Source organism: Ipomoea triloba, chromosome 14, assembly GCF_003576645.1.
Source record: "Ipomoea triloba cultivar NCNSP0323 chromosome 14, ASM357664v1".
NCBI lineage: Eukaryota > Viridiplantae > Streptophyta > Magnoliopsida > Solanales > Convolvulaceae > Ipomoea > Ipomoea triloba.
In genome coordinates, this window is record NC_044929.1 from 21,702,712 (window position 1) to 21,729,078 (window position 26,367).

At 37.6% G+C, this 26,367-nt stretch overlaps 6 protein-coding genes across 9 annotated transcripts; 4 read left to right on the plus strand and 2 right to left on the minus strand.

The window, feature by feature from the left end:
• The first annotated feature begins 5,006 nt into the window (after positions 1 to 5,006).
• Positions 5,007 to 7,940, plus strand: LOC116004581 (probable glucan endo-1,3-beta-glucosidase A6). Of its 2 annotated transcripts, XR_004094830.1 has the most exons (4): positions 5,007 to 5,226; positions 5,317 to 6,615; positions 7,600 to 7,730; positions 7,816 to 7,940. XR_004094830.1 is itself a non-coding variant. In XM_031244692.1 (3 exons), the coding sequence occupies exons 1-3, from the start codon at positions 5,064 to 5,066 to the stop codon at positions 7,042 to 7,044; spliced, it is 1,500 nt and encodes a 499-aa protein (XP_031100552.1). In that variant the 5' UTR covers positions 5,011 to 5,063; the 3' UTR covers positions 7,045 to 7,246. The 2 variants fall into 2 exon arrangements, 1 of the variants encoding a protein (XP_031100552.1); XM_031244692.1 differs by lacking the exons at positions 7,600 to 7,730; positions 7,816 to 7,940 and adding an exon at positions 7,007 to 7,246 and having other exon boundaries at positions 5,011 to 5,226.
• Positions 7,822 to 10,124, plus strand: LOC116004582 (chloroplast envelope quinone oxidoreductase homolog). 3 transcript variants are annotated; one of them, XM_031244694.1, is made up of 5 exons: positions 7,822 to 7,939; positions 8,312 to 8,380; positions 8,514 to 8,655; positions 8,813 to 8,904; positions 9,271 to 10,124. In XM_031244694.1, the coding sequence occupies exons 2-5, from the start codon at positions 8,315 to 8,317 to the stop codon at positions 9,967 to 9,969; spliced, it is 999 nt and encodes a 332-aa protein (XP_031100554.1). In that variant the 5' UTR covers positions 7,822 to 7,939; positions 8,312 to 8,314; the 3' UTR covers positions 9,970 to 10,124. The 3 variants fall into 3 exon arrangements, with proteins under 3 accessions (XP_031100554.1, XP_031100553.1, XP_031100555.1); XM_031244693.1 differs by having other exon boundaries at positions 7,825 to 7,939; positions 8,287 to 8,380; XM_031244695.1 differs by having other exon boundaries at positions 7,825 to 7,939; positions 8,299 to 8,380.
• Positions 10,125 to 10,727: 603 nt separating this feature from the next.
• LOC116005216 (chloroplast envelope quinone oxidoreductase homolog) lies at positions 10,728 to 13,785 on the plus strand. Its single transcript, XM_031245478.1, has 4 exons — positions 10,728 to 11,042; positions 11,519 to 11,660; positions 12,511 to 12,602; positions 12,692 to 13,785. The coding sequence occupies exons 1-4, from the start codon at positions 10,977 to 10,979 to the stop codon at positions 13,379 to 13,381; spliced, it is 990 nt and encodes a 329-aa protein (XP_031101338.1). The 5' UTR covers positions 10,728 to 10,976; the 3' UTR covers positions 13,382 to 13,785.
• Positions 13,786 to 14,570: 785 nt separating this feature from the next.
• Positions 14,571 to 16,014, minus strand: LOC116004105. The gene is made up of 2 exons (XM_031244039.1): positions 15,397 to 16,014; positions 14,571 to 15,303 (listed from the first exon to the last, which is right to left on the minus strand). Exons 1-2 carry the CDS (start codon positions 16,012 to 16,014, stop codon positions 14,884 to 14,886), a joined length of 1,038 nt encoding a protein of 345 aa, XP_031099899.1. The 3' UTR covers positions 14,571 to 14,883.
• A 1,406-nt stretch (positions 16,015 to 17,420) lies between these two features.
• Positions 17,421 to 19,178, plus strand: LOC116005333 (anthocyanidin-3-O-glucoside rhamnosyltransferase-like). The gene is given in 4 exon segments (XM_031245612.1): positions 17,421 to 17,563; positions 17,565 to 18,540; positions 18,802 to 18,963; positions 18,966 to 19,178. Coding segments are annotated over 4 exon segments (1,395 nt in total). The 5' UTR covers positions 17,421 to 17,464; the 3' UTR covers positions 19,124 to 19,178.
• A 1,261-nt stretch (positions 19,179 to 20,439) lies between these two features.
• LOC116005311 (anthocyanidin-3-O-glucoside rhamnosyltransferase-like) lies at positions 20,440 to 23,831 on the minus strand. The gene is made up of 3 exons (XM_031245581.1): positions 23,279 to 23,831; positions 21,931 to 22,532; positions 20,440 to 20,802 (listed from the first exon to the last, which is right to left on the minus strand). The coding sequence occupies exons 1-3, from the start codon at positions 23,785 to 23,787 to the stop codon at positions 20,486 to 20,488; spliced, it is 1,428 nt and encodes a 475-aa protein (XP_031101441.1). The 5' UTR covers positions 23,788 to 23,831; the 3' UTR covers positions 20,440 to 20,485.
• Positions 23,832 to 26,367: the final 2,536 nt, after the last annotated feature.

Below are 26,367 nucleotides of genomic sequence, written 5' to 3' on the forward strand. Positions count from 1 at the left end.
ATGACAACGGTTAATTAGTTTTATGACTAAAGCAATTAAAAACAAGTTAACACAATCACCTATTGCACGTAATTATAAGAAAAATAGTAATCGTAGAATAATCAAGCCCGCTTGCCTTAGGATGATGGCAAGTCGAACCCCATATGTTTTTATAATTACATTGTATATATTTAAGGAGAGTAATCCCGTTATTAAAACTAGGGATCAGATGACAATTCAACCCGCTTCCAACGAGAAAACTCAGTTGCATGCCATCCCAACAGGGCGGGGGACGAGGACTTTTTTCGGGGATAGGGACAGTTTCCTCATACCCGCCGTGGATGGGTTTTTACCCTTGCTTTAATTTGACCCTGACCCCAACTCCAAATCCCCGGGATACATATATTTATTATATGTTTTATATATATATTTGTATAATTATATATAATATACTAATATTTAATTTGAACTTTTTTTTTCAAGTTATTATGTATGCATATTTTGGTATTTTTGTTAATGCATTAAGATTTGAACAATTTCAATATTTAATTGAAGTATTGTTTAATGTTTTTTTAGTATTTTGTACTGGTCACATTTGATATGATTTGGATATTTGCATGTTAGACTAATTGGATATTTACATATATGAATTTTTAAATTAATTGTATATTTTAAATAAAATATTATTTTATGTTGTACTAAAAATTTGGGAAGTGTATACTTTCTTTTTTTTTTATAATTAGGGTAGGGAATCTCAATCGCCAAAAATTCCTACAGAGATAAGGATGGGAAGTAATTCCTCATCCCTGCTGGGGAACGGGGTAGGGATCAAAGAATGGGCCCATGGGGGATGAATTCAGTGGCGGGGTGGGGGCAGGGACCCTATACTATCACTAAAAATTTGGGAAGTGTACAATTTTTTATTTTTTTAATTAGGGTAGGGAATCTCAATTCCCAAAAATTCTTACAGAGATAGGGATGCGAAGTAATTCCCCATCTCTGCTGGGGAACGGGGCAGGGATCAAAGAATGGGCCCATGGGGGAATGGCGGGGTGGGGCAGGGACCCTATTCCCTACCCCACCCTGTTGCCATTACTAAATAAAGACACCCTATTATTAGAAAATGAACTCAAAAACCAGGTAACATTAATTCCATAACAGGCCATAATATAATGCTCTTGTCCATTTGACTCCCTTATGCCTAGAAAGGTAGAGCGGTTGAGTACTCTTTGGTTGGCACCGAGTTCGACCACTTGGGTAGAATTTGAGCATCAATCCAACTACCCTAACGGCCTAACCCATCACCAACGTCAACTTGAAATATGAATTAAAAAATATAGTTAAAACTAACCGTTATATATAGACAAAACGAAAATATAAAAATCAGCAAATTAAAATCCTACATGTACATTCACTATCTTACAATGGATGGCCATCAAGGTCCATTATTTTCATCATATAAGTCATGAATAGACAATAGTAATGCCCAATGATAAAATCAACATATAGATATTTAATCCGAACGCACCTCAATTTGTTTAAACCTCTAGTAGTCAATAGTAATGCCCAATGAAAACCTCAAGATATTTGTGCAAGTGACAAAGACATAGTGGAAAAAACTGTTAATCATCAATGAAACATCATGGGAAAACCCCAAAAGTGGAGGGAAGTCATATCCAATGGCAATAGATGCCCGGCCACGTTCCTCTTTTGTTCGGTCTTTGTCGTTGTTTCCACCCACAACTTATACCACTTTTGACTTTTTGTTCGCATCATTAAATGAAGGGGGCAATTGACCGTTTAATTTGTTATCTCGCTTAATATTTTATACGTCTTAAATAAGATTTTTTTTTAAAATTAGGCATCAATATAATTATAATGTCATTGATATAGTGGTTAACTTATATAGAGTAAAAATATTGTTACACATCATATATGTTTGTCAAGTAATATAATACAATTATTGATACGAGTGTTACGAAAAGTTTGTACTCTAAATTTGAAAATTCTATTCTCGCTTGTTTTGAAATTTAATGAATAAAATAAATTATAAAATATGTTTCAATTGACCTACCATATAATTAGAGTTAATACCACAAATGGTCCTCTGATTATTGGGGTAGTACTCCTTTTAGTACTCGACTTTCAATTCGACCACAAATGGTCCTCTGACTTTCATTTTTGACCACAAATAGTCCTTTTGTTAAAATTTCTGTTAAATAGGTGTTAAATCTAGGGGTATTATCGTCAAATTGATATATATAATGTTCATAAAGTAAAAATGTTTATAATTTTTCACCAACAAGCATAATTGAAACAATTAACAAATATAAATACTCATAAATAAAAAGACAATACACTTTATTCTCGTAATTATGCGTACAAAATTAAGATTTAATATTAGAGCTATCTATTTTAATTTAACCAACATACTAAAATGGAAGATTTTTTTAAAAAAATCTTGCTTTCATCATTTTCATGGTTGTTCATACATGGTCGATTAATAATTTTCACTTTTCATTAATCGATCAAACATTTTGTTTGGGACATAACTGAAAGCTGCTACCGTTGAATTAATATAATTAATCAAGTACAAATTGCGAACATTAATCATGGATTTTTATTTAATTTGTTCATTTATATAAGTTCTCACGTCCATTTTATTTTTATATTTATTAACTTAATGTTTGAAATTAATTATGTTGTCATATAATTCTAAACAAGAATTAATCATAATAATATTAATCAATTTGACGATATTACCCCTAGATTTAACACCTATTTAACAGAAATTTTAACAGAGGACTATTTGTGGTCAAAAATGAAAGTCAGAGGATCATTTGTGGTCGAATTGAAAGTCGAGGACTAAAAGAAGTACTATCCCAATAGTCAGAGGACCATTTGTGGTATTAACTCATACAATTATGTACAACTGTATTTTTTTTTTAAATGCTCCTACCCTCGGAGTTTGAATCTATCATCATTCATTTCGAATGGTAACCGAAATGTCATCACACTACATGGTAGTTGACATATACAACAATATCTGTTTATTCTCACAATACAAAAATTTCGCTATATATATTTCTAAATTCTATTTTTCTACTTTTATTTCCTGACATGACAAATAAAAATAGACTATTTTTATCATGTGACCCCAAAAAAGCATTCACATAAAAATTTAAGATTAAAAATTAAAATAGAAAATGAGAGTATACATCATATTTTCCAGCGAGTTCTATTACATTGACTCTCAAATCTTACTCTCTAATATAACGAACACGGATAAATTACTTTTCCATGTAGATCTTAATATAAGTGTTTATATCAAAATTTTATGTGTAATAATAAAAATTAAGAGTAGAAAATAAAACTAGACATAGTATTTTCCATTTTCCACCTAACAATTGCCTTTTACCTTTTTCCCTTCTGTCTTTACCTAAAGTCAGATAATTTGTCGCTGACCACTCGGTCTCCACTCTCCAATGTGCTGTACTGTCAACTTCTACTAATATCTACTCCAAATTTGCAATAAAAAGATATATACGAAAATGAAAATAATAATAATAATAATACTAATAATAATACAAACGCCAAATGAAACTTCAATGTTTTATACTACAAGTTTTGAATTTATTGTCTAATTTGATTAATTAAATTACATAATATTTCTCTCTCGTTTACGTTAAAGTTTTACTTCAAAGGTGCACAATTGATGAAATCTATCTTCTGATTATAACTGGTAAAAAACACAAAAAATCGACTCAAATCAATAAAATTAATAAATAATTTTCACAAAAAATTAAAGTTATAAGTTTGTGATTATCAAACCAATTATCTAATTAAAAATTACATAATACTTAAATGGAAAACAACATTAAAATTCAACATATAAATTCATCAAATTGGCAAAAGTTGAAAATTACATAAGACATTGCATCTGACCAAAACTTATCTTTCTAAGTCAAAATTTTGCACAATATAAAATTCCATTAAATGGGTTTGTTGGTTTGAACAATTGACATATTCTAAGGTGTTCAACAGTTTAAATTAAATGGATGGGTTTGTTAGTTTCAACGATTGACATATTCTAAGTTTGTTCAGATTGTTACAATTTTGACAAAAGATTATCTTTAAATAAGCATGCGATGCATGGAAGAATATTATTATCAATTTTTTTTGGAAGGAAACATCATAACTGATTAATAAGCAACCAAATGAGAAAATACAGGACGGTGGAATAGACACCCACGACCCTGAGATAGACAAAAGACAAATTGTTCGTGCAATAACATGTAACACATGATTCGCTGATCTTTTGACATGGTCCCAATGCCACTAGCAATGTCACGGTATTGCTTAACTAGCAAACCCATATAAGAAAACCAATGTGAGTAGTACTAAAAATGAAATTAACTCAATAACAATATTTGTATTATTATTTTTTTTTTTGTGACCAGCATTAAATACCTCTACTCATTCAAAATTGACTCTTATTATACACTCACAATAAAATTCTATTTTGATTTATTTTTTGATGATGAGGGACACCTAGTACCTAACTACGAAATGGTGTGTAATAACATGCTCCATGCAATAGTTCACAAACTACACGAAAATATAAACTACACTATGCATACCTTGTATGACATGGATTTTTTATTGAGATTGTGTTAAAAGAAAAGTCGTGTTAATATTTGTATCAATTTGTTGGAGCAAAAACTTGTGTGAGGATCATGTCAAAATTAAAATGTAATACTAATCATGAACAAACTATAACTATCAATAAAGAAAGTATAATACTTTTAAAGAAAAATGTAAATGTAATATTTTTGCATCTTGATTTAAAAATATTACATTTTTTTTAAGTATTATGTTTCCATCTCGATTCGAGTCTTTTCACAAATTCGCGATCTCACAGAAGGTGATTCATTTATTGGATATTATTACAAATGTAAGCCATATTGATGCCAAATGATACGGCAAACACAAATCATTAAGCCTGATTTACTAAACCTAATCTAATGTAATCCAAAAATGATACGACCATAAACGTGTATACATATTATTACATAATCTGATTAATGTCCATGTGGAATCTAGTGAAGATATTTGGCTGTTGCACTGTAAGGAGGCCAAGCCGCTTTCTCCATTCTCTGCAAAAAAAAAGAAGAAAAAAGAGCTCCAAGATGCAGAGTTTTATCAGTTTTCTTCTGCTTTCTCTCCTCGCTTCATCGTCGTTTTCCGGTGAGTTTCATCACAATCCATCTCTTCTATCGTTATTGTATTATTCATCTATGATTTATCTGACACTGTCGTTGTTTGGATGAATTTCAGGCGCAGAAATTACACGGAGAATAGGAGTATGCTATGGACAACTGGGGAATAATCTGCCCAGTCCAGCAAAATCTGTGGAGCTCCTCAATGGATTAAAGGCTAAGAGGGTTAAGATCTACGATGCCAATCCGAAAATCCTGAAATCCCTGCAAAGTTCTCAGCTTCAAGTCTCGATCATGGTCCCCAATGGCCTCATCCCCAACATTTCCTCCAATCAAACATTAGCAGACCAGTGGGTACGCATCAATGTTGTCCCCTTCTACCCCAAAACCATGATCCGTTACCTCCTAGTCGGCAATGAAATCCTGAGCAACCAACCTAACACTACCTGGTTCCAGCTCGTACCGGCCATGCGTAAAATCCGGCGATCTCTCCGGAAATTCCGGCTCCGGAAGATCAAAGTGGGGACTCCTTTGGCTATGGACATGTTAGAGTCTTCATTCCCGCCTTCCAATGGAAGTTTCCGGTCCGATCTTTCCGCCCGAGTTTTCCGGCCTCTGTTACAATTTTTGAATCATTCTAGATCCTTCTTCTTCTTCGATGTCTACCCGTATTTCGCTTGGGCAGCTCAGCCTAAAGCTATTAGCCTTGAGTATGCTCTAATGGAGCCCACTAATGTCACTTATTCGGACCCGGGTTCGGGTTTCACGTACACGAATTTATTGGATCAAATGATCGATGCGGTTCATTTTGCGATGAAGCGACTAGGGTTCCCGAATCTCCGTCTCTTTATTGCGGAAACGGGTTGGCCCAATTCCGGCGACGCCGATCAAATCGGAGCGAATATTTACAATTCCGCCACGTATAATCGCAACGTGGTTAGGAAATTCACCGCCAAGCCTGCGGCGGGGACGCCGGCGAGGCCAGGCGCGGTGGTTCCGACGATGATTTTCGCGTTGTATAACGAGAACCAGAAGCCCGGGCCGGGAACGGAGCGGCATTTCGGGCTGTTACACCCCAACGGCACCAACGTGTACGAGATTGACCTGTCGGGGAAGACGCCGGAGTCGGAATTCAAGCCGCTGCCGAAGCCGACGAACGATATTCCGCCGGAAGGGAAATTCTGGTGCGTGGTGGCGCCGGCGGCCAATAAGACGGCGGTGATTGACGCCTTGAGTTATGCATGCGGGCAGGGTAAAGGGACCTGTGACCCGATTCAACCCGGTGGGAAATGTTATCAGCCTAATAATCTGGTCCCACATGCCAGCTATGCTTTTAGTTCTTACTGGGCCCAGTTTAATAGCATAGGTGGGACCTGCTACTTCAATGGCCTTGCTATCAAGACTACAAAGGACCCTAGTAAGTACCCAAATTTCCCCAAATAGGCAAATGTGCTAAAATTATATAACATGGACGACTATGAAAAACATTAAAATTTCTTGTGTGAAGTTACTTCATATAAACACAACAAAATTTGTTATATGAAGTCATGTCAAATAAATACATGACGAGTGAAACCCGCAATTATTACCTTTACCTGTGAACTAGGTAAACCTCTTCTTGTAATTCTAACCAGCAAAAGAGCATAAGGTAGACCAGTTCAGGTTGTTTGACATCCTAACCGGCAAAGAACTAAGTAAACCAGTCTGAGTTGTCTATAATTGACTTTTTGAAACCAATAATGTGTAACCTTGTGATTACCAAATCATCACTAGTGTTGCCCCTAACATATTCTATTTTAAATCTACAGGTCACGGTTCTTGCAAATTTCCAAGTGTTACCCTTTGAAGAAAAATTTTTGATTGACCAAGATTTTTTAACGAGTAATGTGTTACATTGTCATTTGTTATAATTTTTGGTCGATCACGATTGTTTTAGTTCTAATTAGATTATTAGATGGAGAGTAGAGGACCCCAAATTCACTTGTACCATTTTTTATGCTACTCTCGATTATTTTGAGAATTTAATTAGTATGTTCTGCAAGGTATAACTTCTGTACATGTGTTCTTGAATCTTGACAACCTATTAGCATAGCAGGCAAGCCCACTAATTGTTCAAATGCAGTTGCAGTTGGAGGGGAAATGAGTTCAGATGTCAACTTCTTAGGATGATGTCAACTTTATCCATTTAATTGATACAATGGATGAAGTTGGTCAAAATAGCAGAAACCTATGACATCAACATTTTTCTAATGCTCTATTATAATCTTAATCTGAGCTGATTCAATGTCTCTTCCTAACCTCGTATGTTTGTGTTCATTATCTGTGTCTATATTCAATTATGCAATCATTATCAACGTTGATTAATGAAAAAAAAAAAAACGAAAATAACTGTGGGTAGCAAGAATCAGAGATAGGAATGTGAATGACAGCTGGAAAAAAGTCAACTTTGTGAGTTGAGGCATGGCTGGGAAGCTTATATATGCTGTTGTGCAGTATAGCAGCTGAGGAAGTAGAGTTGCTAGCTTGTTGAAGGTATTTTCCTGATATGAAATAGTGTCTGTTTCCTGATATGAAATCATGTTATATTGTTATTTGAAACCGGAAATGCCTGTTTCAGGATGTTTGAAGTTTGATCTTGCTGAAACTGGAAGCAGTAAGTGCAAAGCCAATTTGATCTGAAGATTCAGAAAAGCTTTTCTTTGTCCTTTGATTCCTAGGAGATTCCCTTGTATACCTACCTGGTAACTTCCTAGTATCTCCCTTTGCTCTTATTCTATATGTCTATTTGTATCTGCAGAAGTGGTGAAAATTAGTCACATGGACACACATGGAGTGAGCATAACTAGAAAAAAAGCAATGTACTTTAATCACATATTCACATGATTCACGAGGTGGTCAGATGATATATACTAAAATAAATGCTTTATTGAGCTTTGAACATTTTAAAGTCCCAATATACTGCAGAGAGTCTAATTTCATAATCTCTGAAATCTGAAGCCAAAACAAGTAACTCCCTCTTAGGCACCCCCATCTCGCCTAGAAATCTCGTTGTATACTGCAAGTCCTCTGTTCTTGAACATCTGAGCAGGAAAAACGTGAGCTTTGTGAATTAGGGAATGGCTGGGAAGCTTATGCGTGCTGTGCAGTATGATAGCTGTGGTGGTGGAGCTGCTGGGTTGAAGGTATTTTCTCCCGTCTTGTTCGTTCTAACATTCTTTGCTCGGTTCTGTTCTTTTCTTGATCCCTCGATCTGTCGTGTTCAAAGATGTGATCCTTAATCATGCTCCTCCTCGATTATTTCCTTCCTTTTTGCAGCATGTTGAAGTTCCTGTGCCTTCTCCTACCAAAGGTGAGGTCTTGCTGAAGCTGGAAGCCATAAGCTTGAATCCAGTTGATTGGAAAATTCAGGAAGGCCCTCTTCGCCCCATCTTTCCTCGCAAACTTCCTCACATCCCAGGTAAGTTCATGCCCTGTTGTCTAGTTTAAACTGATAGTCGAATTACACATCTGTATAATATGAATATGAATACGTGTTTTATACATATATGCTCAACACAACACTAGAAATGACCATTCCTGTTTGTTACTCTCTTGATTTCTCTTGGGCGGAATAGCAACTAATGTAGCAGGAGAGGTAGTGGAGGTTGGACCTGGTGTCAAGAATTTCAAGGCAGGCGACAAAGTTGTGGCTGCACTTAGTCTTCGTGTGAGTTTTCTGTATTCCTGATAGTAAGACTATATGTATATATTTTATATATTATATGCTCTGTTTTTACTCGGTTTGTTAACATAGTTAGTTTATTAGTTCATTTTAGCTTGTTTGATCACTATTAACTGTTTGATTTAATTAAATAGTCGATATAAGTGTTTGGTTAATAAGCTTTTTGTAACATTTTATTATTCTAAAATGTTAAAATTCAGCTATCAGCTAATAACTAATTTACCAAACATCTTTTACAATTAGATAATGCTATTAACAAATCAAACTCACAAAAACAATCAACTAACAACTATTTGTCCGATAAATGATTTTGTTTTGAATCTTAATTAGTGTTGGTGATCTTGATAACAGGATGGCGGTGGCTTAGCAGAGTATGCGGTGGCTAAGGAGACCTCGACAGTTCCACGGCCGCCGGAAGTATCCGCCGACTCCGCAGCGGCGCTGCCAGTGGCAGGAGGAACCGCCTACCAGGCCCTGACGGAGATAGCCGGCCTCAAGCTGGACGGCACCTCCACCAGCGGCCCCAGGAAAAACATCCTCGTCACCGCCGCCTCCGGCGGTGTCGGCCACTACGCCGTCCAGCTAGCAAAACTAGGAAACTCTCACGTGACGGCCACCTGCGGGGCCCGCAACATAGATTTCGTGAGGAGCCTAGGCGCCGACGAGGTTCTGGACTACAGAACCCCGGAAGGCGCGGCGCTCACCAGCCCGTCCGGCAAGAAATACGACGCCGTCGTCCACTGCACCACCGGGATTCCCTGGCCGACGTTCGAGCGCAACCTGAGCGAGAACGGCAGGGTGATTGACATCACTCCCGGCCCGAACGCGTTCGGGAGATTTGCGTTGCAGAAGATTACGTTCTCGAAGAAGCAATTGGTGCCGTTGCTGTCGTTCCCCAAAGCTGAGTACATTGAGTGCCTTGTTAAGCTGTTGAAAGAAGGGAAGGTGAAGACAGTTATTGATTCCAAGCATCCGTTGAGTAAAGCTGAAGAGGCTTGGGCTAAGAGCATCCAAGGACATGCCACAGGGAAGATTATTGTGGAACCTTAAACTTATATTGTTGGTTTCATATGGATGTTTGTTGTGTTTATATGTTTTCTGGATTGTTGCAATGTAACACAAATCTGTTTGGTTTGTCCGTTTAATCAATGGCATACTCTGAACATATTTATCCGTAGACTAATAGATATATAAATTATCTTTCATCTGGTTTTGTGATTCATAACCTACAAATAATTACAAATGTGATTCATAACCTACAAATAATTACAAATGAAATAAACTAGTAGAGTTGGTAATATTAACTGATCGATTGACTTAAACTAATAAAGTCAATTTACTGTTCACACTTAACAGTAAGACAAACTTAAAACCTACTAACTCAATTGAGATTATCTTCTTAGATTTTTGATTTTTTGATATGGAGTATGTTGTGGGCATTATGTGACGTTGGACTAAATGTTTATTCTTATTTTTTTCTTTCGTGTCTCTAAAAATTTTTCAATCTTTTTTCAATTCTTTTTTAATCTTTATACAAACTTGGTCAATTAGTCAAATTGTAATATGATTATTGAATATTATAATAAAAAATAACAAAAATTATAACGGTCGGAATATTTTTGTTACAAAAGATTAACAAAAAAACGTATATGAATCAGGGATATAATTTGAATATAGACTTATTATGTTTTCAGATTTAAATTAAATGTAAAAATGGAATGGACATAATTTGTCAATTTCTTAAAAGATTGCATTTTTTTTTTCTTTCATTATACGGAGTAAGATTGATTCTATCTATGGATGGACCCAAGGGGGAAATTAATCGTGGCGTTACGGCAATTGAATATGGGGACGACGTTGCATGAACGCACAAATATGGAAAGTGATTCCGGATCCGCCACGACGCAATCGAGAGGGATGCGCTTCTCAAACAACAGAAACCATACAAACTACAAAGGATCGGCGACACGCACAAGGCTATAATATAAAATCCACTTTTACCCACAATTTCCTTACTATTCTTGCTCTGCGAACCACTGAATTTTGTGCATCTGGGAATGGCAGGAAAGCTTATGCGCGCTCTGCAGTATGACGGTTATGGAGGCGGCGCTGCTGCTTTGAAGGTATTTCTTATACCCTTCGCCAAAAATTTCCTCTTTTTATAATTTAGTCCCTTGTGTTTGTTTAATTTGCCGGATTAATTGACTCTTTTATCGAGTGTGAATCCGATTTTTCTTGGTTTGAAATGCTATAGAATTGATTTGGTTGTTGTTATTGTTGTAATTGCGGTTGTATTTATGGGTGATTTGAGACCTAGAGTAGAATTTGTGTTGGGTAATTAAAGGAACCATGTTTTGAAGTGAAGAAAAAGTTGTTTTCAAAAGAATCCTAGTATTAGAAAATAAGGAAGTGGAGGAAAAATATTTCTTAGTTAAAGAGAAAAATGGAATCTTTAGCCAGATTGCATATTGTCAAAAAACTGCAGTCTAGTTTCACAGGTTTTGATGGCTCTGTTTTTGTAAGAAAGAATCCAAAGTATAATGATGGCAAGAATTTTCATATGAGATTGGAACTGTTTTGACATGAATTGGTCTTGCAGCATGTTGAAGTTCCTGTGCCCACTCCTAATAAAAATGAAGTCTTGCTGAAGCTAGAAGCCACAAGCATAAACCCGGTTGATTGGAAAATTCAAAAAGGGATGATCCGTCCTCTTCTTCCTGGCAAATTTCCTTACATCCCCGGTTAGTCCAATGCCTTGCGCTCTTTACTCGATAACTTTCTAACTTTTAGTATGCCTTTCTTGTTAGCAATGGAGTTCCTTGTTATATCATATTGAGAGGTGTGTTGCTAATTATTGAATTGAGATGAAAAGAATGGAAGAAGAAGAGAACTTTTCATGAACACTGCTATGTTTCTGTGCTGTATGACTGTAATGAACTCAAGCTTCGAATAGCTATAATTGGATTTAATTGCTCTTGCTATAAAATTTAGTGTCAGTTGCATGACTGTGAAGAATATAATTTGATGTTTATAATTTCTCCTCTTGCTATGAAGTTCGGTCAGTAGCATGTCACTTATCCACGGCTCTTGGCTTATTCACTATAATTCTTAAGAATCTGATTTCATTTTTATATTTGTTTTCCTCCTCCCTCTGGGGTTAGCAGAGTTTCACATCTAATTGACTTCCCCGTGTTTCTTAATTTTCAACAACTCTCTGGCTGCTTTATTTCCCTGCCATAACGTGAAGTGTGCCATTTTGTGCTTTGAATACTATAACCTTCATTCTGTTTGAATTTTGAAATCCTCAACATCCTTTTACTTCCCTGCCACAACGTAAATTGAGCCACAAAAATGACAGCTGCAACAATGATGCTTGAAATGTAAATCCCCTTTTAGGATAATTGTTCAGTGATCTATATGTTGGAAAGGTTATATGACAGTAGAGATTTGCCAATGGAATGAATGGATACTCACATAGTCACATTGCTCTTACGGAGGGACATTTTGCCCTCAAACTTTTTTTGTTCTTTTAATTCTTAAATGAATAGTTTTATATTGACATAAGATCTGTCTCCTTTCTGGCTGGAGCAGCTACTGATGTAGCAGGAGAAGTAGTGGAGGTTGGGTCCCGTGTCAAGAATTTCAAGGCCGGTGACAAAGTTGTGGCTATGCTCAGTCATCTTGTAAGTATCACTGTGGAGTGTGGATTTTGGTTTGTGTCTTGTGATGAGTTTTTTATCGTATGATAATGGATTTATGGGCTCGATAACAGACTGGAGGTGGATTTGCGGAGTATGCTGTAGCTAAGGAGAGCTTAACTGCCATAAGGCCACCAGAGATACCGGCTGCTGAAGCTGCAGGCCTTCCTGTTGCTGGCCTAACAGCTCTCCAGGCCCTCGTTGACGCTGCTGGGGTCAAGCTCGACGGGAGTGGCCCCCAGAAGAACATACTCGTGACAGCCGCCTCGGGTGGAGTAGGTCACTATGCGGTTCAACTAGCAAAGCTGGGGAATGCACACGTTACTGCTACGTGTGGGGCCCGCAACCTTGGGTTCGTGAAGAGCTTAGGGGCAGACGAGGCTATTGACTACAAGACCCCAGACGGGGCAGCTCTCAAGAGCCCTTCAGGGCAAACATACGATGCCGTGATCCATTGCGCCACCGGCATTCCCTGGTCTACTTTCGAGCCGAACCTGAGCAAGAAAGGCAAGGTAATCGACCTCACTCCCGGGGCTAGCGCCATGTGGACGTTCGCAGTGAAGAAACTCACGATGTCGAAGAAGCAATTGGTGCCGTTGCTTCTAATCCCCAAGAGCGAGAACCTCGAGTATCTCGTTGGGTTGGTGAAGGAGGGGAAGCTGAAGAGTGTGATTGACTCTAAACATCCTCTAAGCAAGGCAGAAGATGCTTGGGCTATGAGCATTGATGGGCATGCCACAGGGAAAATCATTGTGGAGCCTTAAAAGTCTTACTTACAAATTACAATTGAATTGAAAGTGTTGCATCTGCTATATGTTCTTCTTCAGTGGCGAGGGAAACCTGCAGCCACTATCTGAAAATCGATGTGCTACATGTTTTGGCTACCCGAGGGTGTGCGCTGGGTATCTGCTACATGTTTTAATAATGATGATTGATCTTAATATGCTTCTTTCACTTCTGTGATTGTATAGACTAAGCTATTGGTATTGGTTTTATTGTGTTGGCAGTTGGCCGAATATAAACTCTAAGAACGTGCTCAAAGACTTCTTTGGAGGTTTTATACAATTACATACATCCTATACAAGTTATTGCTCATCTTCAAATTTGTAATCTTGTCCTAAAAATTGATGGAGGATGTAAATTGTGAAATATATTTTTGTCTTTAGTAGAATTCATACCTTGTATCATGTAGCTACTAGTAAAATAAACTCTTTCAGTTACTGGGGCTAGCATAGTGATTGATCACCTAACTATTATAAGTCATGGCTAAGCGTGACAGAGTAAAAGTTTAAACTCCACTTTAAACATCATTGGAGTTGAACTTCTCACATTAAAGGGTAAATTATACCATGAACCATTATTGGAGTTGAACTCCTCACATTAGAGGGCAAATTATACAATGGATCAGGTCTACTTTACATTGTGAACCTGATTTAAAATGATCTTCAAATTGTGTGACATATTCTTGACACCAACCTTTAAATTAAGATTCACAATGGACCCTAGTTCATGTTATAACAATTGTAGGTTAGAGTAGTAAATTATACCATAGATCAGAGTCTACCTTGATACATTCTGTACCTGCAGCTGACAGTTTTTGTACTTGTAACTATCATATTATTTGTCAACAATTATGTTATTTGTTTACATGTACAGAAACTAGTACAAAATGTGTTAACTGAAGATACAGAATGCATTAAGATTCACAATGCAATATAAACCCTGATCAATGGTATAACAATTGGGTTATAGTAGGGTAATTTCTCTCAACTTAGTCCTCTACGTACGGCCATTCCAACACCAACAATACCATTCATTGGGTAGTGGCTTGAAACTAGCATGATAGTGGTCCTACTTGGATATGAAATAATAACTTTTTTTTTGAGAATCAAAACACGATAATATATTAAACAAGATCAAAGTTCAGTACATGCGAGTTTAAAAGAAAAGGAAACGAAAAACAATCCATACAATCAGCCTTAGCAAGCTCATGGGCTACACCATTCGCAGATCATTTAACAAAACAGAAGCATAGATCAGAAAAACCTTTAGCTAACTCCTTAATATCATTAACCAGTAGATCAAAGGAAGAGATGAGGGAACAGTCTTCAACAGCTTTGATCACCTGAGCACAGTCTGACTCAACTTGAATCCTATCTAGATTAAGATGCTTGGTCCATTTGAGAGCTTTCTGCCTCTCCAGGCTCAAATAGACCCGTCCATGGCACAAGCTTGGCAGCAATGAACACTCCATCGGAATCTCTAATCACGAAACCAAGGCCCATCCTTCGATTACCCGGATCCAGGCATCAACGTTAATTTTTAACCAACCATGGGGAGGTTTAGACCAGGGAATACTCTGGGTAGGGGAGTGATTAGAGACATGGCCATCATATTTGATTCTTATCCATTCCTGAAGAAAAATAGTTGCCTGGTCAACCACCATATTGGCAGTGGTGGCTTTGTGATTCCAGACTTTATCATTTCGAGCTTCCCAAATGCTCCAACAGATTATGATGATTTTACAGAGCATCGCCTCGTCGAAGGAAACAAACATAGCATTGACCCATTCATGAAGGTAATTACTGCTCCCCAAATTGATGCCACCAATCAAATCCCAACATTGCTTAGCTAGATCACATTTCACAAACAGATGAAAGCTGGACTCTTCCCCATTGTTGCATAACTGACAGAGACTAGGGCTCTGAACCTGTTTAGTTCTTAGCATTTCGTATGTGGGGAGAACATTAGAATTGAGTTGCCAGAAAAAAGTCTTCACCTTTGGTGGTAATCGAAAGTTCCACATTTTGGTCCAAGCAGGAGCATCAGTCACAAGATAGTCTGGTTGAAGCATGTTATAGCAACTTCTGACAGTAAACTTCCCTTTCGCATCGCCCATCCAGACAATTTTATCTTCAGTCAGTGTCTCAGCTATGGGAATCTTCAAGATATGATCCACATCAGTCTCCATAAATAAGTCTTTGAGAATGTCAACCTCCCAATCAGTCTTCTGCACATTCATGAGTGATTCCACTTTGATATCATTAAGCTGCTCAATCACTGGAGAAAGAACAAAAGGAGAAGAATGATTAGGTAACCATGGATCCTTCCAAACAGAAATAGATGCTCCATTTCCCACCCTCCATCTAATCCCACCCTTTACAATGAGTTGAGATTCAAGAACACTTGGCCAGATAAAAGACGGATTACTTCCTAATGTGGCATCAAGAAAGGATCCTCTTGGGTAATAACGAGCCTTAAAGACCTTAGCAACAAGGGAGTTAGGATATTGAATAAACCTCCATGCCACCCCATTTCTTAGGAACACAAAGAGACTCCCAACATTTCCATCTAATGCCTCTACTCCTCTCACCCTCACATCCCCACCAATAAGCATTCATAGCTCTCTCAATTTCCTTACTAGTTTCAAGAGGTAGGAGAAAAACACTCATGGCATAGGTAGGGATGGCTTGGATTACATTCTTAAGTAGAACCTCTCCTCCCGCTCTTGAAAGAAACCTACTACTCCAACTTTAATTCTCCCCACCACCTTGTCTTTTATATAACCCAAGATTTCCCTTTTATTTCTCCCAATCAAAGAAGGAAGGCCTAAATAACCTCCACTAAGATTGCCCTCCCTCATCCCAAATAAGGAACACAAATCATCTCTAAGAGCAGCCTGGACATTCTGACTAAAGCTTGTAGTGGATTTTGAATGATTAATAATCTGACCGGATGCAATCACAAACTCCTGTAAGATATTATTCAAGACAGTGCATTCAGTCAGGTTAGCCCTGCAGAAGATATAACAGTCATCTGCAAAAAATATATTAGGGATTTCTGGGGCACCTCTAGCCACACGAAAGAAATGCTTAATATATACATGGATAGTACATTGTTAATTCATTTTGTTAAAAATCAAACCACAACAAACATAATACATTGTCACACGTGATTTACCTTACTAAATTTCACTATAAATCAAACAACAAACATAATACATTGTCAGACGTAGTTTGCCTTACTAAATTTCACTATAAATAACAAATATAACACATTGTTACTCGCACTTTACTTCACCTTTATTCGTTTCGATCACCATAAATCAAATAGCAACAAAATAAAATATATTGTTACACGTAGTTCACCTAATTCATTTCACTAGAAATCAAATCAAATAGGAATAAAACATATAGTGATGACAATAGGTTGAGGTGACTACATCCACCCTTTAACTCACCTTTATACTATCTCCACTGTTAAAATAAAAATGGGAGCAAGAGATTTATATTATTCCAATATAATTTTCGAGTATTACATTATATATGTGTTAAATAATAGATTTATATTATTTAAATTAATTTTACATCTTATAGGTAAAATTAAAACAAATTTATCAAACATACACCTGCAATTGACACAATCAGCTAATTAATTACAAAACATTGAATGCCTGGTATATAACTATATAAGAACATCACTATCAACGCATTATAGATGGTTTATGTTAGAGTATGTGCCACCATGACAAGAAAAAATAAGGAGAGAGACATAAAATGATTCTTCTGCAAATAAATGGATCATAGTACAGTAGCATATGATCAGTTGTCATTCAAGGCTCCACGTTTTGGGCACAGGAGGGCCGGCAGGCACGCCTGGCAACTTTTTTTTCTTTTTTTTAAATCTTATTTGTTTAATATTTTTTTCCTCTCACTTCATTTTCTCTTTCCTAATCACACCTATAAAACTCCTAAAAAAAACCCTGAAATATTTACATTGATAAGGATGCTCTAAGGGTGAAGAACTACCTGGGAAAAGTAGAGTGGGAGGCCGGAAAATCAAGAATAATGGAGAGAGAGACTACAAATAATTATCTTCATGTTGTGATGTTTCCAGTTTTTGCATTTGGTCATATAAGCCCATTTGTGCAGCTATCCAACAAGCTATATATCCCTTCATGGAGTCAAGATTTCCTTCTTCTCGGCCTCCGGAAACATCGGCCGGATTAAGTCTATGTTGAATTCCGATAATACTCAGATAGTCCCTCTCACGCTCCCCGCCGTGGAGGGCCTTCCTCCGGGAGCTCAGAGCACCGCCGACTTGCCGGCGGCGGCGGCCGAGCTACTCCTTGTGGCTCTCGACCTCATGAAGCCTCAAATCAAGGCGCTTCTCGTTAAACTCAAACCACATTTTGTGATCTTTGATTTTGCCCAGGATTGGCTTCCGCCGCTCGCGGCGGAGCTCGGGATTAAGACCATATTTTACTCCGTCTTTGTTGCATTAGCCACCGCCATCTCCACCGTCCCCGCTAGGCTTCCCGGCGGCGAAAAATCCCCCACCGTCGAAGAAATGAAGAAACCGCCGCCTGGTTTTCCTCCGACGGCTTCCTTCAGAACCTTTGAAGCTCGAGATTTGCTGAACATCTTCAAGAGACCCCTTAACGGCGCCTCCGTGTACGACCGCTTTCTCGCCGGCCTAAAAGGCTGCTCCGCCATACTAGCAAAGACCTGTTACGAAATGGAAGCGCCGTATATAGATTACATGAAATCCCAGTTCAAGAAGCCTTTTCTACTCGCCAGTCCGGTGGTACCGGAGCCGGTCTCCGGCGAGCTAGACCAGAAATGGGCTGATTGGCTAAGCCAGTTTGAACCCAGCACTGTAATATACTGTTCTTTTGGGAGCGAAACATTCTTGAAAGACGATGAGATTAAAGAACTGGCCCTTGGATTGGAACTCACCGGCCTTCCATTCTTTCTGGTGCTCAACTTTCCGGCCAATGTCGACGTGGCCTCCGAGCTGAACCGGGCCCTTCCGGCCGGGTTCACGGAGAGGGTGAAGGGAAGAGGGATTATCCATTCAGGGTGGGTGCAGCAGCAGCAGATCCTTGCTCACAGCAGCGTAGGATGCTACTTCTGCCATGCAGGTACATGTAGTCTCAAATTTTACTCTCTCATTTTTAACATTGACTATTAAATATTAATATTGGACATATATTTTTATTTATCGCGCATAATATATATATATATATATATTTATGTGTGTGTAATAGTAATTTGGTTAACACAGTTTTGAACCAAATTAACAACTAGAATTCTTTAAAATCTTAAATTATTGATCGAACTAAAATATTTTAGTTTTAAAAAATAGTTAATGGAATTGAATTTTTATGCACACCTACATGTAGGGTTCAGCTCAGTGATTGAAGGTATTGTGAATGACTGTCAGCTAGTTATGCTGCCGCTAAAAGGCGACCAATTCATGAATGCTAAGCTGTTGGCCGGCGACATGAAAATCGGCATTGAGGTAAATCGAAGAGATGACGATGGGTATTTCTGGAAAGGAGATATTATATTCAAAAAGCTGTGCAGACAATCGTGGGGGAAGAAGGAGCATCAACAAGGGTAAATCGGGCAAAGTGGAAAGAGTTTTTGGTTGATAAAGAGATTCAAAGCAAATTCATCAAGGATTTGGTTAAGGTCATGAGGGATATGGCTACCATGAACTAATGAAACAATGTTGGCAGTGACCCGCATGAACATTTCAGTTGGTTATAGTATTAAAATTTAGGTGGAAAGACCAAAAATCGAATCTCATCAACTACAATGTGAGAACAATCTCTCAAAAAATGTATTATATATCATCATAATTGTGGGAATAATCTCTCAAAGTAACCTTATATGTATTATATATTATCATAATTAATAAAAGATTTCTTTCACGAGGATGTAGGCAAACAACCAAACCAAGTGCAAACAACCAAACCAAGTAAATCTTGTTTTTAATTTATTCATGATCTCTTGTTCCCATTTTTATTTAACAGTGGAGATAGTATAAAGGTGGGTCAAAGGGTAGATGTAGTTACTCCTACCCATTTTCATCCCTATATGGGTCAAAGGGTAAATGTAGTTACCCTGACCCATTTTCATCCCTATATGTTTTATTGTTATTTGATTTCTAGTGAAATGAATTAGATGTGCAGTGTTTTTCGTACAATCAGGGCAAATTATGCTGTGGACCCAGGTCCACCTTGTAAGGTGAACCTGGGTCCAAAACTACGTTGCAATGTGTGAATGTGGAGTTTACAATGTGTGAATGTAGACCCAGGTCCACCTTGCAAGGTGAAGGTGGACCTGAGTCCACGGCATAACAACCCTACAATCAGTCTGAAAATGAGAACATGCTGAAACATTGGATGACAAACGGAGTTCGTCATGAGGCATGCTCGAGCCATTAACTTTGTCGTGTTTGTTTACATGTACAGAAACTGTTAACTATAAGTATAAATATATTAATTGAATGTACAAAATTTTTGAATTAGGGTTCACAATGCAATATGAACATCGGTCTATATTATAGCAATCGGGTTAGAGTAGGGTAGTTTCTCTCAACTTAGTCCTCTACGTACGGCCATTCCAACACCAACAATACCATTCATTGGGTAGTGGCTTGAAACTAGCATGATAATGGTCCTACTTGGATAGGTAATTAAGGCTTTTTTTAAATGTCTATGAAATAATAAATTAAGAAATGCTTAATATATACATGGATAGTACATTGTTACACGATGTTGACCTTAATTCATTTTGTTAAAATCAAACTATATATAACAAACATAATACATTATTGGTCAAGGAAATTGTGATCCAATAACACAAAATTACTCCTTCATTATTGATTTTTTATGCTTCAATAGATTGAGAAAGTAACGAACATTATTAAAGTAGTTCACCTTTATTCATTCCGCTACAAATCAAATGACAACAAACATAATACATTGAACGACAACAAACATAATACATTATTCTTACACATATAATTCAATTTTATTCAATCTACCATAAATCAAACCACAGCCAACATTGTTTCATTTAATTCATGGTAGCCATATCCCTCATGACCTTAACCAAATCCTTGATGAATTTGCTTTGAATCTCTTTATCAACCAAAAACTCTTTCCACTTCGCCTGATTTGCCCTTGTTGATGCTCCTTCTTCCCCCGTGATTGTCTGCATAGCTTTCTGAATATCCTCTTTCCAGAAATACCCATCTTCATCTCTTCTATTTACCTCCACGCCGATTTTCATGTCGCCGGCCAACAACTTAGCATTCATGAACTGGTCGCCTTTTAGCGGCAGAATAACTAGCTGACACTCATTCACAATACCTTCAATCACTGAGCTGAACCCTACATGTAAAGTTGTGCATAAAATTTCAATTCGATTAATCATTTTTTAATGAAATATTTTGGTTCGATCAATAATTTAAGATTTTAAAAACTTGTAGTTGTTAATTTGGTTCAACAAATTGCTATTACAAAACACTTAGGCACATACACACACTAGTATTTTATATGGGCGTTATCATATCATCATTGAAAAACAAATAATTATGATATAATTAATAATATTATTAATGTAAGAATTTTAGATATGATAATCTACAAAATATAATTACGGTGTTTTCAAAAAAATATAATTACGGTAATATGTAATTAAAATGTAAATGGAATCAAACTTATTTCTTATATTACTCCAATATATAATTTCTACCCACATTATAACCATTGAAGAATATATAAGAAAAGATATTGTGTATGCATATGCATGATAAATAATAATGAGAAAAAATAATAGAAATTATAACAATAGGATATTTTTGTCCAAGAAATTGTATATACAACTCTTATAGCATAATGTATAAAAAATTATAAAGAAAAGGGACATAACTCAAGGGAATAAATGTTTATATACTCCGTATATACTTTAAAAAGGAAAACCACGCACCTTAAGTTTTACAACTGACGCACCTTAATTAAGCACACAAATCACTCACCTTAAGAAGGAAAACCACGCATCTAAAGACTTAGGCTGACGCACCTTAAGTTTCAACAACTAACGCACCTTAAACACAAAACCACGCACCTAAAGCTTTAGACTGTCGCATTTAAATTTCAACAACTAAGGCACATTAAGATCAAAATCACGCACCTTAAACACAAAAATCACGCACCTTAAATTTGACAAAAATAAAAAAAGATCAAATCGCCACCACATTTTTTAATCATGATTGATCTTGAACATTTATTTAAACAAAATTAATGGTTCTCATTTAACCGCACAATCGTACAAGAGCCACCCACCGCAGAATAGACCATTAAATTTTATGAAATGTGTTTAATGTTTATGGGTGAATACCGTGAATTGGTGGTCAGGTCGATGGTTTAATATGTCGGTGTTTGTCTGGTGATGTTAATTAATAGACAAAGAAAAAATGTTTTCAAAAAAAAAAAAAAAAGAGAATGGACGTTATTTACCTGCATGGCAGACATAGCATCCTACGCTGCTGTGAGCTAGGATCTGCTGCTGCTGCACCCACCCTGAATGGATAATCCCTCTTCCCTTCACCCTCTCCGTGAACCCCGCGGGTAGGGCCCGGTTCAGCTCGGAGGCCACGTCGACATTCGCCGGAAAATTCAACACCAGAAAAAATGGAAGGCAGGTGAGTTCCAATCCAAGGGCCAGTTCTTTAATCTCATCGTCTTTCAAGAATGTTTCGCTCCCAAAAGAACAGTATATTACAGTGCTGGGTTCAAACTGGCTTAGCCAATCAGCCCATTTCTGGTCTAGCTCGCCGGAGACCGGCTCCGGCACCACGGGACCGGCGAGTAGAAAAGGCTTCTTGAACTGGGATTTCACGTAATCTATATACGGCGCTTCCATTTCGTAACAGGTCTTTGCTAGAATGGCGGAGCAGCCTTTTAGGCCGGCGAGAACGCGGTCGTACACGGCGCCGCCGCCGTCATGGGGCGTCTTGAAGATGTACAGAAAATCTCGAGCTTCGAAGGTTCTTAAGGACGCAACGGACGTCGTCGTCGGAAAACCCGGCGGCGGTTTCTGTTGGGAAAAATCCCACTTCCTGTGACAATCAAAATCACAGACCCGACACGGTACACAAATACGAGATAATACACAATAGCCCAAAAATAAATATGAACACAAGATTTACGTGGAAAACCCCAAAACCACGGGGAAAAACCACGGGCCACCAACAACAATTTCCACTATCACAAATCTCGGGTACAAAGTTTTAGGCTACCACTCGAGCCATACATCCACAAATCATCAAATACAACAACTCCTAGGCCAAAACATTCTTCAATATTCACAGGCTAAAAGGAATAATATCTCGTACTCAAAATATTCAATCTCCAAGACTAGGATAAAAATGAATACAAATATTACGAGATTATTCAAAAGATGCCTGGAATAAATACAAGCTGACCTCAAAGAATTGATTAAGATGAACCCAAGAAGCTTAGGCAAACTCCATGACAAAATGGCACCAAGATGAAGAAGAGAAAATGGTTTCTTCCCTCTGCTGCAGACTGCCGAATGGAATGAGAAGAAAAATGGGTTTTCTTGCTCTGTTTACTGCCTCATTGTGTGTGTGTCTCTCTGGCCGAAAAAGAGAGTGAAAATGGGAAAAAATAATTCCCCTCCTCTGCTGCTGCCCACTATCGCTGAACACACAACAAAAATTGAGGAATAAAAATTGTGGAATATTCCTCATACACTAAGGACAAAAAGGAAACAAAAAAAAAAAAAGTGGGAGTCCCATTTTCCTTGTCTGCCATCTTGTTTCTTCACATGGAGGGACCCAACAGTTTCTTCATTTCTTCCACGGTGGGGGATTTTTCTCCGCCGGGAAGCCTAGCGGGGACGGTGGCGAAGGCGGTAGCTAATGCAACAAAGACGGAATAAAATATAGTTTTAATCCCCAGCTCCGCCGCGAGCGGCGGAAGCCAATCCTGGGCGAAATCAAAGATCACAAAATGGGGTTTGAGTTTAACGAGAAGCGCCTTGATTTGAGGCTGCATGAGGTTGAGAGCCACCGGGAGTAGCTCCGCCGCTGCCGCCGGCAAGTCGGCGGTGCTCTGAGCCCCCGGAGGAAGGCCCTCCACGGCGGGGAGCGTGAGAGGGACTATCTGAGTATTATCGGAATTCAACATAGACTTAATCCGGCCGATATTTCCGGCGGCCGAGAAAAAGGAAATCTTGACTCCATGAAGGGATAGCTTGTTGGATAGCTGCACAAATGGGCTTATATGACCAAATGCAAAAAATGGAAACATCACAACATGAAGATGATTATTTGTAGTCTCCCTCTCCATTTTTCTTGATTTTCCGGCCGACACTCTACTTTTCCCAGGAACTGAAGTTCTTCACCCTTACATACCACACATTCCATGTTTTCTAATTAATTAGCTGATTGTGAAAACTGTTTTGATGCACGTGTTTGATAACTTTGCTTTAATTTTACCTATGACATGCAAAATTATTTTAAATAATATATCTATTATTTTACAATAGATTTTAATAACACTCGAAAATTTTATTAAAAAAAATAATAAATATATAGTCATAATCAGGTGTGGTCGCGTGTTAACGTGTGATCGCACCACTATTTATACAAATATACACCACTTAATATTAGAAAATGCGTCACACAAATATACACCGTTAGATATGCATCACTAAAAAACACATCACTAGGTATGCAAATATACACCACACAGTGTTAGGAAATGCACCATTAGGGGCATAAGAGTTATGGTGCATTATTTTGGGGGCATCGGAGTTATGGTACATTATTTTGAGTGTGTGGTGTGTTTTTTGGTGTTTTTGTGATTTTCATTATGGTGCATTTTCTAACATTGAGTGGTGTATATTTGTATACATAGTGGTGTATTCTGCACTGATCACACGAAAAGACGCGACCACTTTTGAATATATATATATATATATATATATATATATATATATATAGGGTAGAGTTCAGGTGTGGCTTGGTCATTAAGTGTGGTTGTGTGGCCTATTTTCAGCCATTAGATCATATCAACTCATCAAATCAACGCGCAATATATATATGTTACAGAACACACCACTCTACGTACTAAAACGCACCAGAGGACCAATAAAACACATCATTCCGCACAATATACCAAATGCGTTTATTCACTTAAAATTCATCAATATACTAAATAAAACACATCATTCTACGTATTAAAATGTACCACAACGTGCCTCATGTCAGATTATAAGCATACATTATTTACACATATTAATTTACACATATTAGAAAACATGTGCTAAAATATGCACCATTATACGTATTAAAATGCACCACACTTATTAGAAACACATCTACTATATTAATAAGAGCCAAAGAGAGTTAGGCCTAAAATGGGTAGAAAAAATGGCGGTCAAATTATTTAATCAAATGGATGGTTCAGATGAATTATTTAATCAAATAGATGGTTAAGATAATTCATATTAATATTATTAATAGAGATTACCTAATTTAACCTTACTTTTATGATTATCCGTTAAGTTTTCCGTTAAATATTTTCTTCTCCGTTAATATTCCGTTAACTTTTAACTTACTCATTAATTTCTATAAGAAAGATCTTAGGTTCGAACCTCATCTCAATCAAATTTGACATAATTAAGTTCCTCACTCTATTTACTCTTATTAAATTAAATAAATTAGTAACTACAACAAAAAATGATACATATGTATTTCTTTAATTTAGAATTATGTGTCTACAATACCTTTATTTGAAAAAATTATTCATTATCAAAAAATTAAATTAAATAGAGTTAATTACCGTTTTGGTCCCTCGACTATAGCGAAAGTAACGAATTGGTCCTCGGCTTTCCTTTTTGGCCGATTAAATCCTCAAGTATTGAATTTTTGACCGATGAGGTCCTCCGTTTATAGGGCTGTTAAATGGCCGTCCAAGTTGGGGGCATAAAAGTCATTTCAATCTCCATAATTCTTTTCATCTTCTTCTTTTCCTTCTTCTTCATCACAACCGTCCTCCACTTTCACTTTCAGTAACATTCCAATCAGCAGTAATAGTTCTGCCAAAGCTTATTACCAAGGTAAGGCCACTAGCAGCGGCAAGATTATTGATGATAATAAGCAGTTAGCGACAGGATTTCAAGCTTATGGAGACGATGTTGATTTATTTTGTGCCAAGTACGGATTCTCAACAAAATGATCAGCCACTGGGTGTAGAGAGGCAGTTTATTACCAGTAATTCATCAAACAATATTCAAGAAAGCACCAAACTTCAGGCAGAGAAGGCCTAGCCACTTCTTTCTCCGGCAATTTTAATGATCCTAGGTAATCGTTCAAATCCTTTCATCGCTAATACCAGTAGTAGTGGAGGTAGGCGCGATCATCATCAGAAACTGTCAGCCATGCAAATCGTGAGGCTTGTAGGAGAAACATTCGTACAATTCTCTGATCACAAGTTCATCAATATCAACATCTTCAAGCATCCTTATAGTTCGACCCTCTCTGAATTGTGTTCTCAAGATAAACAAGATGTGGAGATTTTCCAGCTCCTCCTGGCCGCAGCCGAGAAGGTTTCCGACCAGCAATTCGACAGGGCAATCAGATTGGTGATCCAGTGCCGGAATAGCGCGTCCTGCACTGGCTTGCCGGTTTAAAGAGCAGCGTTCTACTTTGCGGATGCTCTTCAGGCCAGGATTGAGCGACAAACGGGTAGCTCTGGTCATGAAGATGATGGGAGTGAAGGACGGCGAGTGCCTAACGTCAAGATTCAACATGGCGTACGTGATATTGCATCAAACGCTTCCGTTCTCCCAAGTCGTGCAATTAAGCGCTACGCAAACAATATTAGACCATGCATGTGATCACCAAACCAAATGTCCACCCCGTG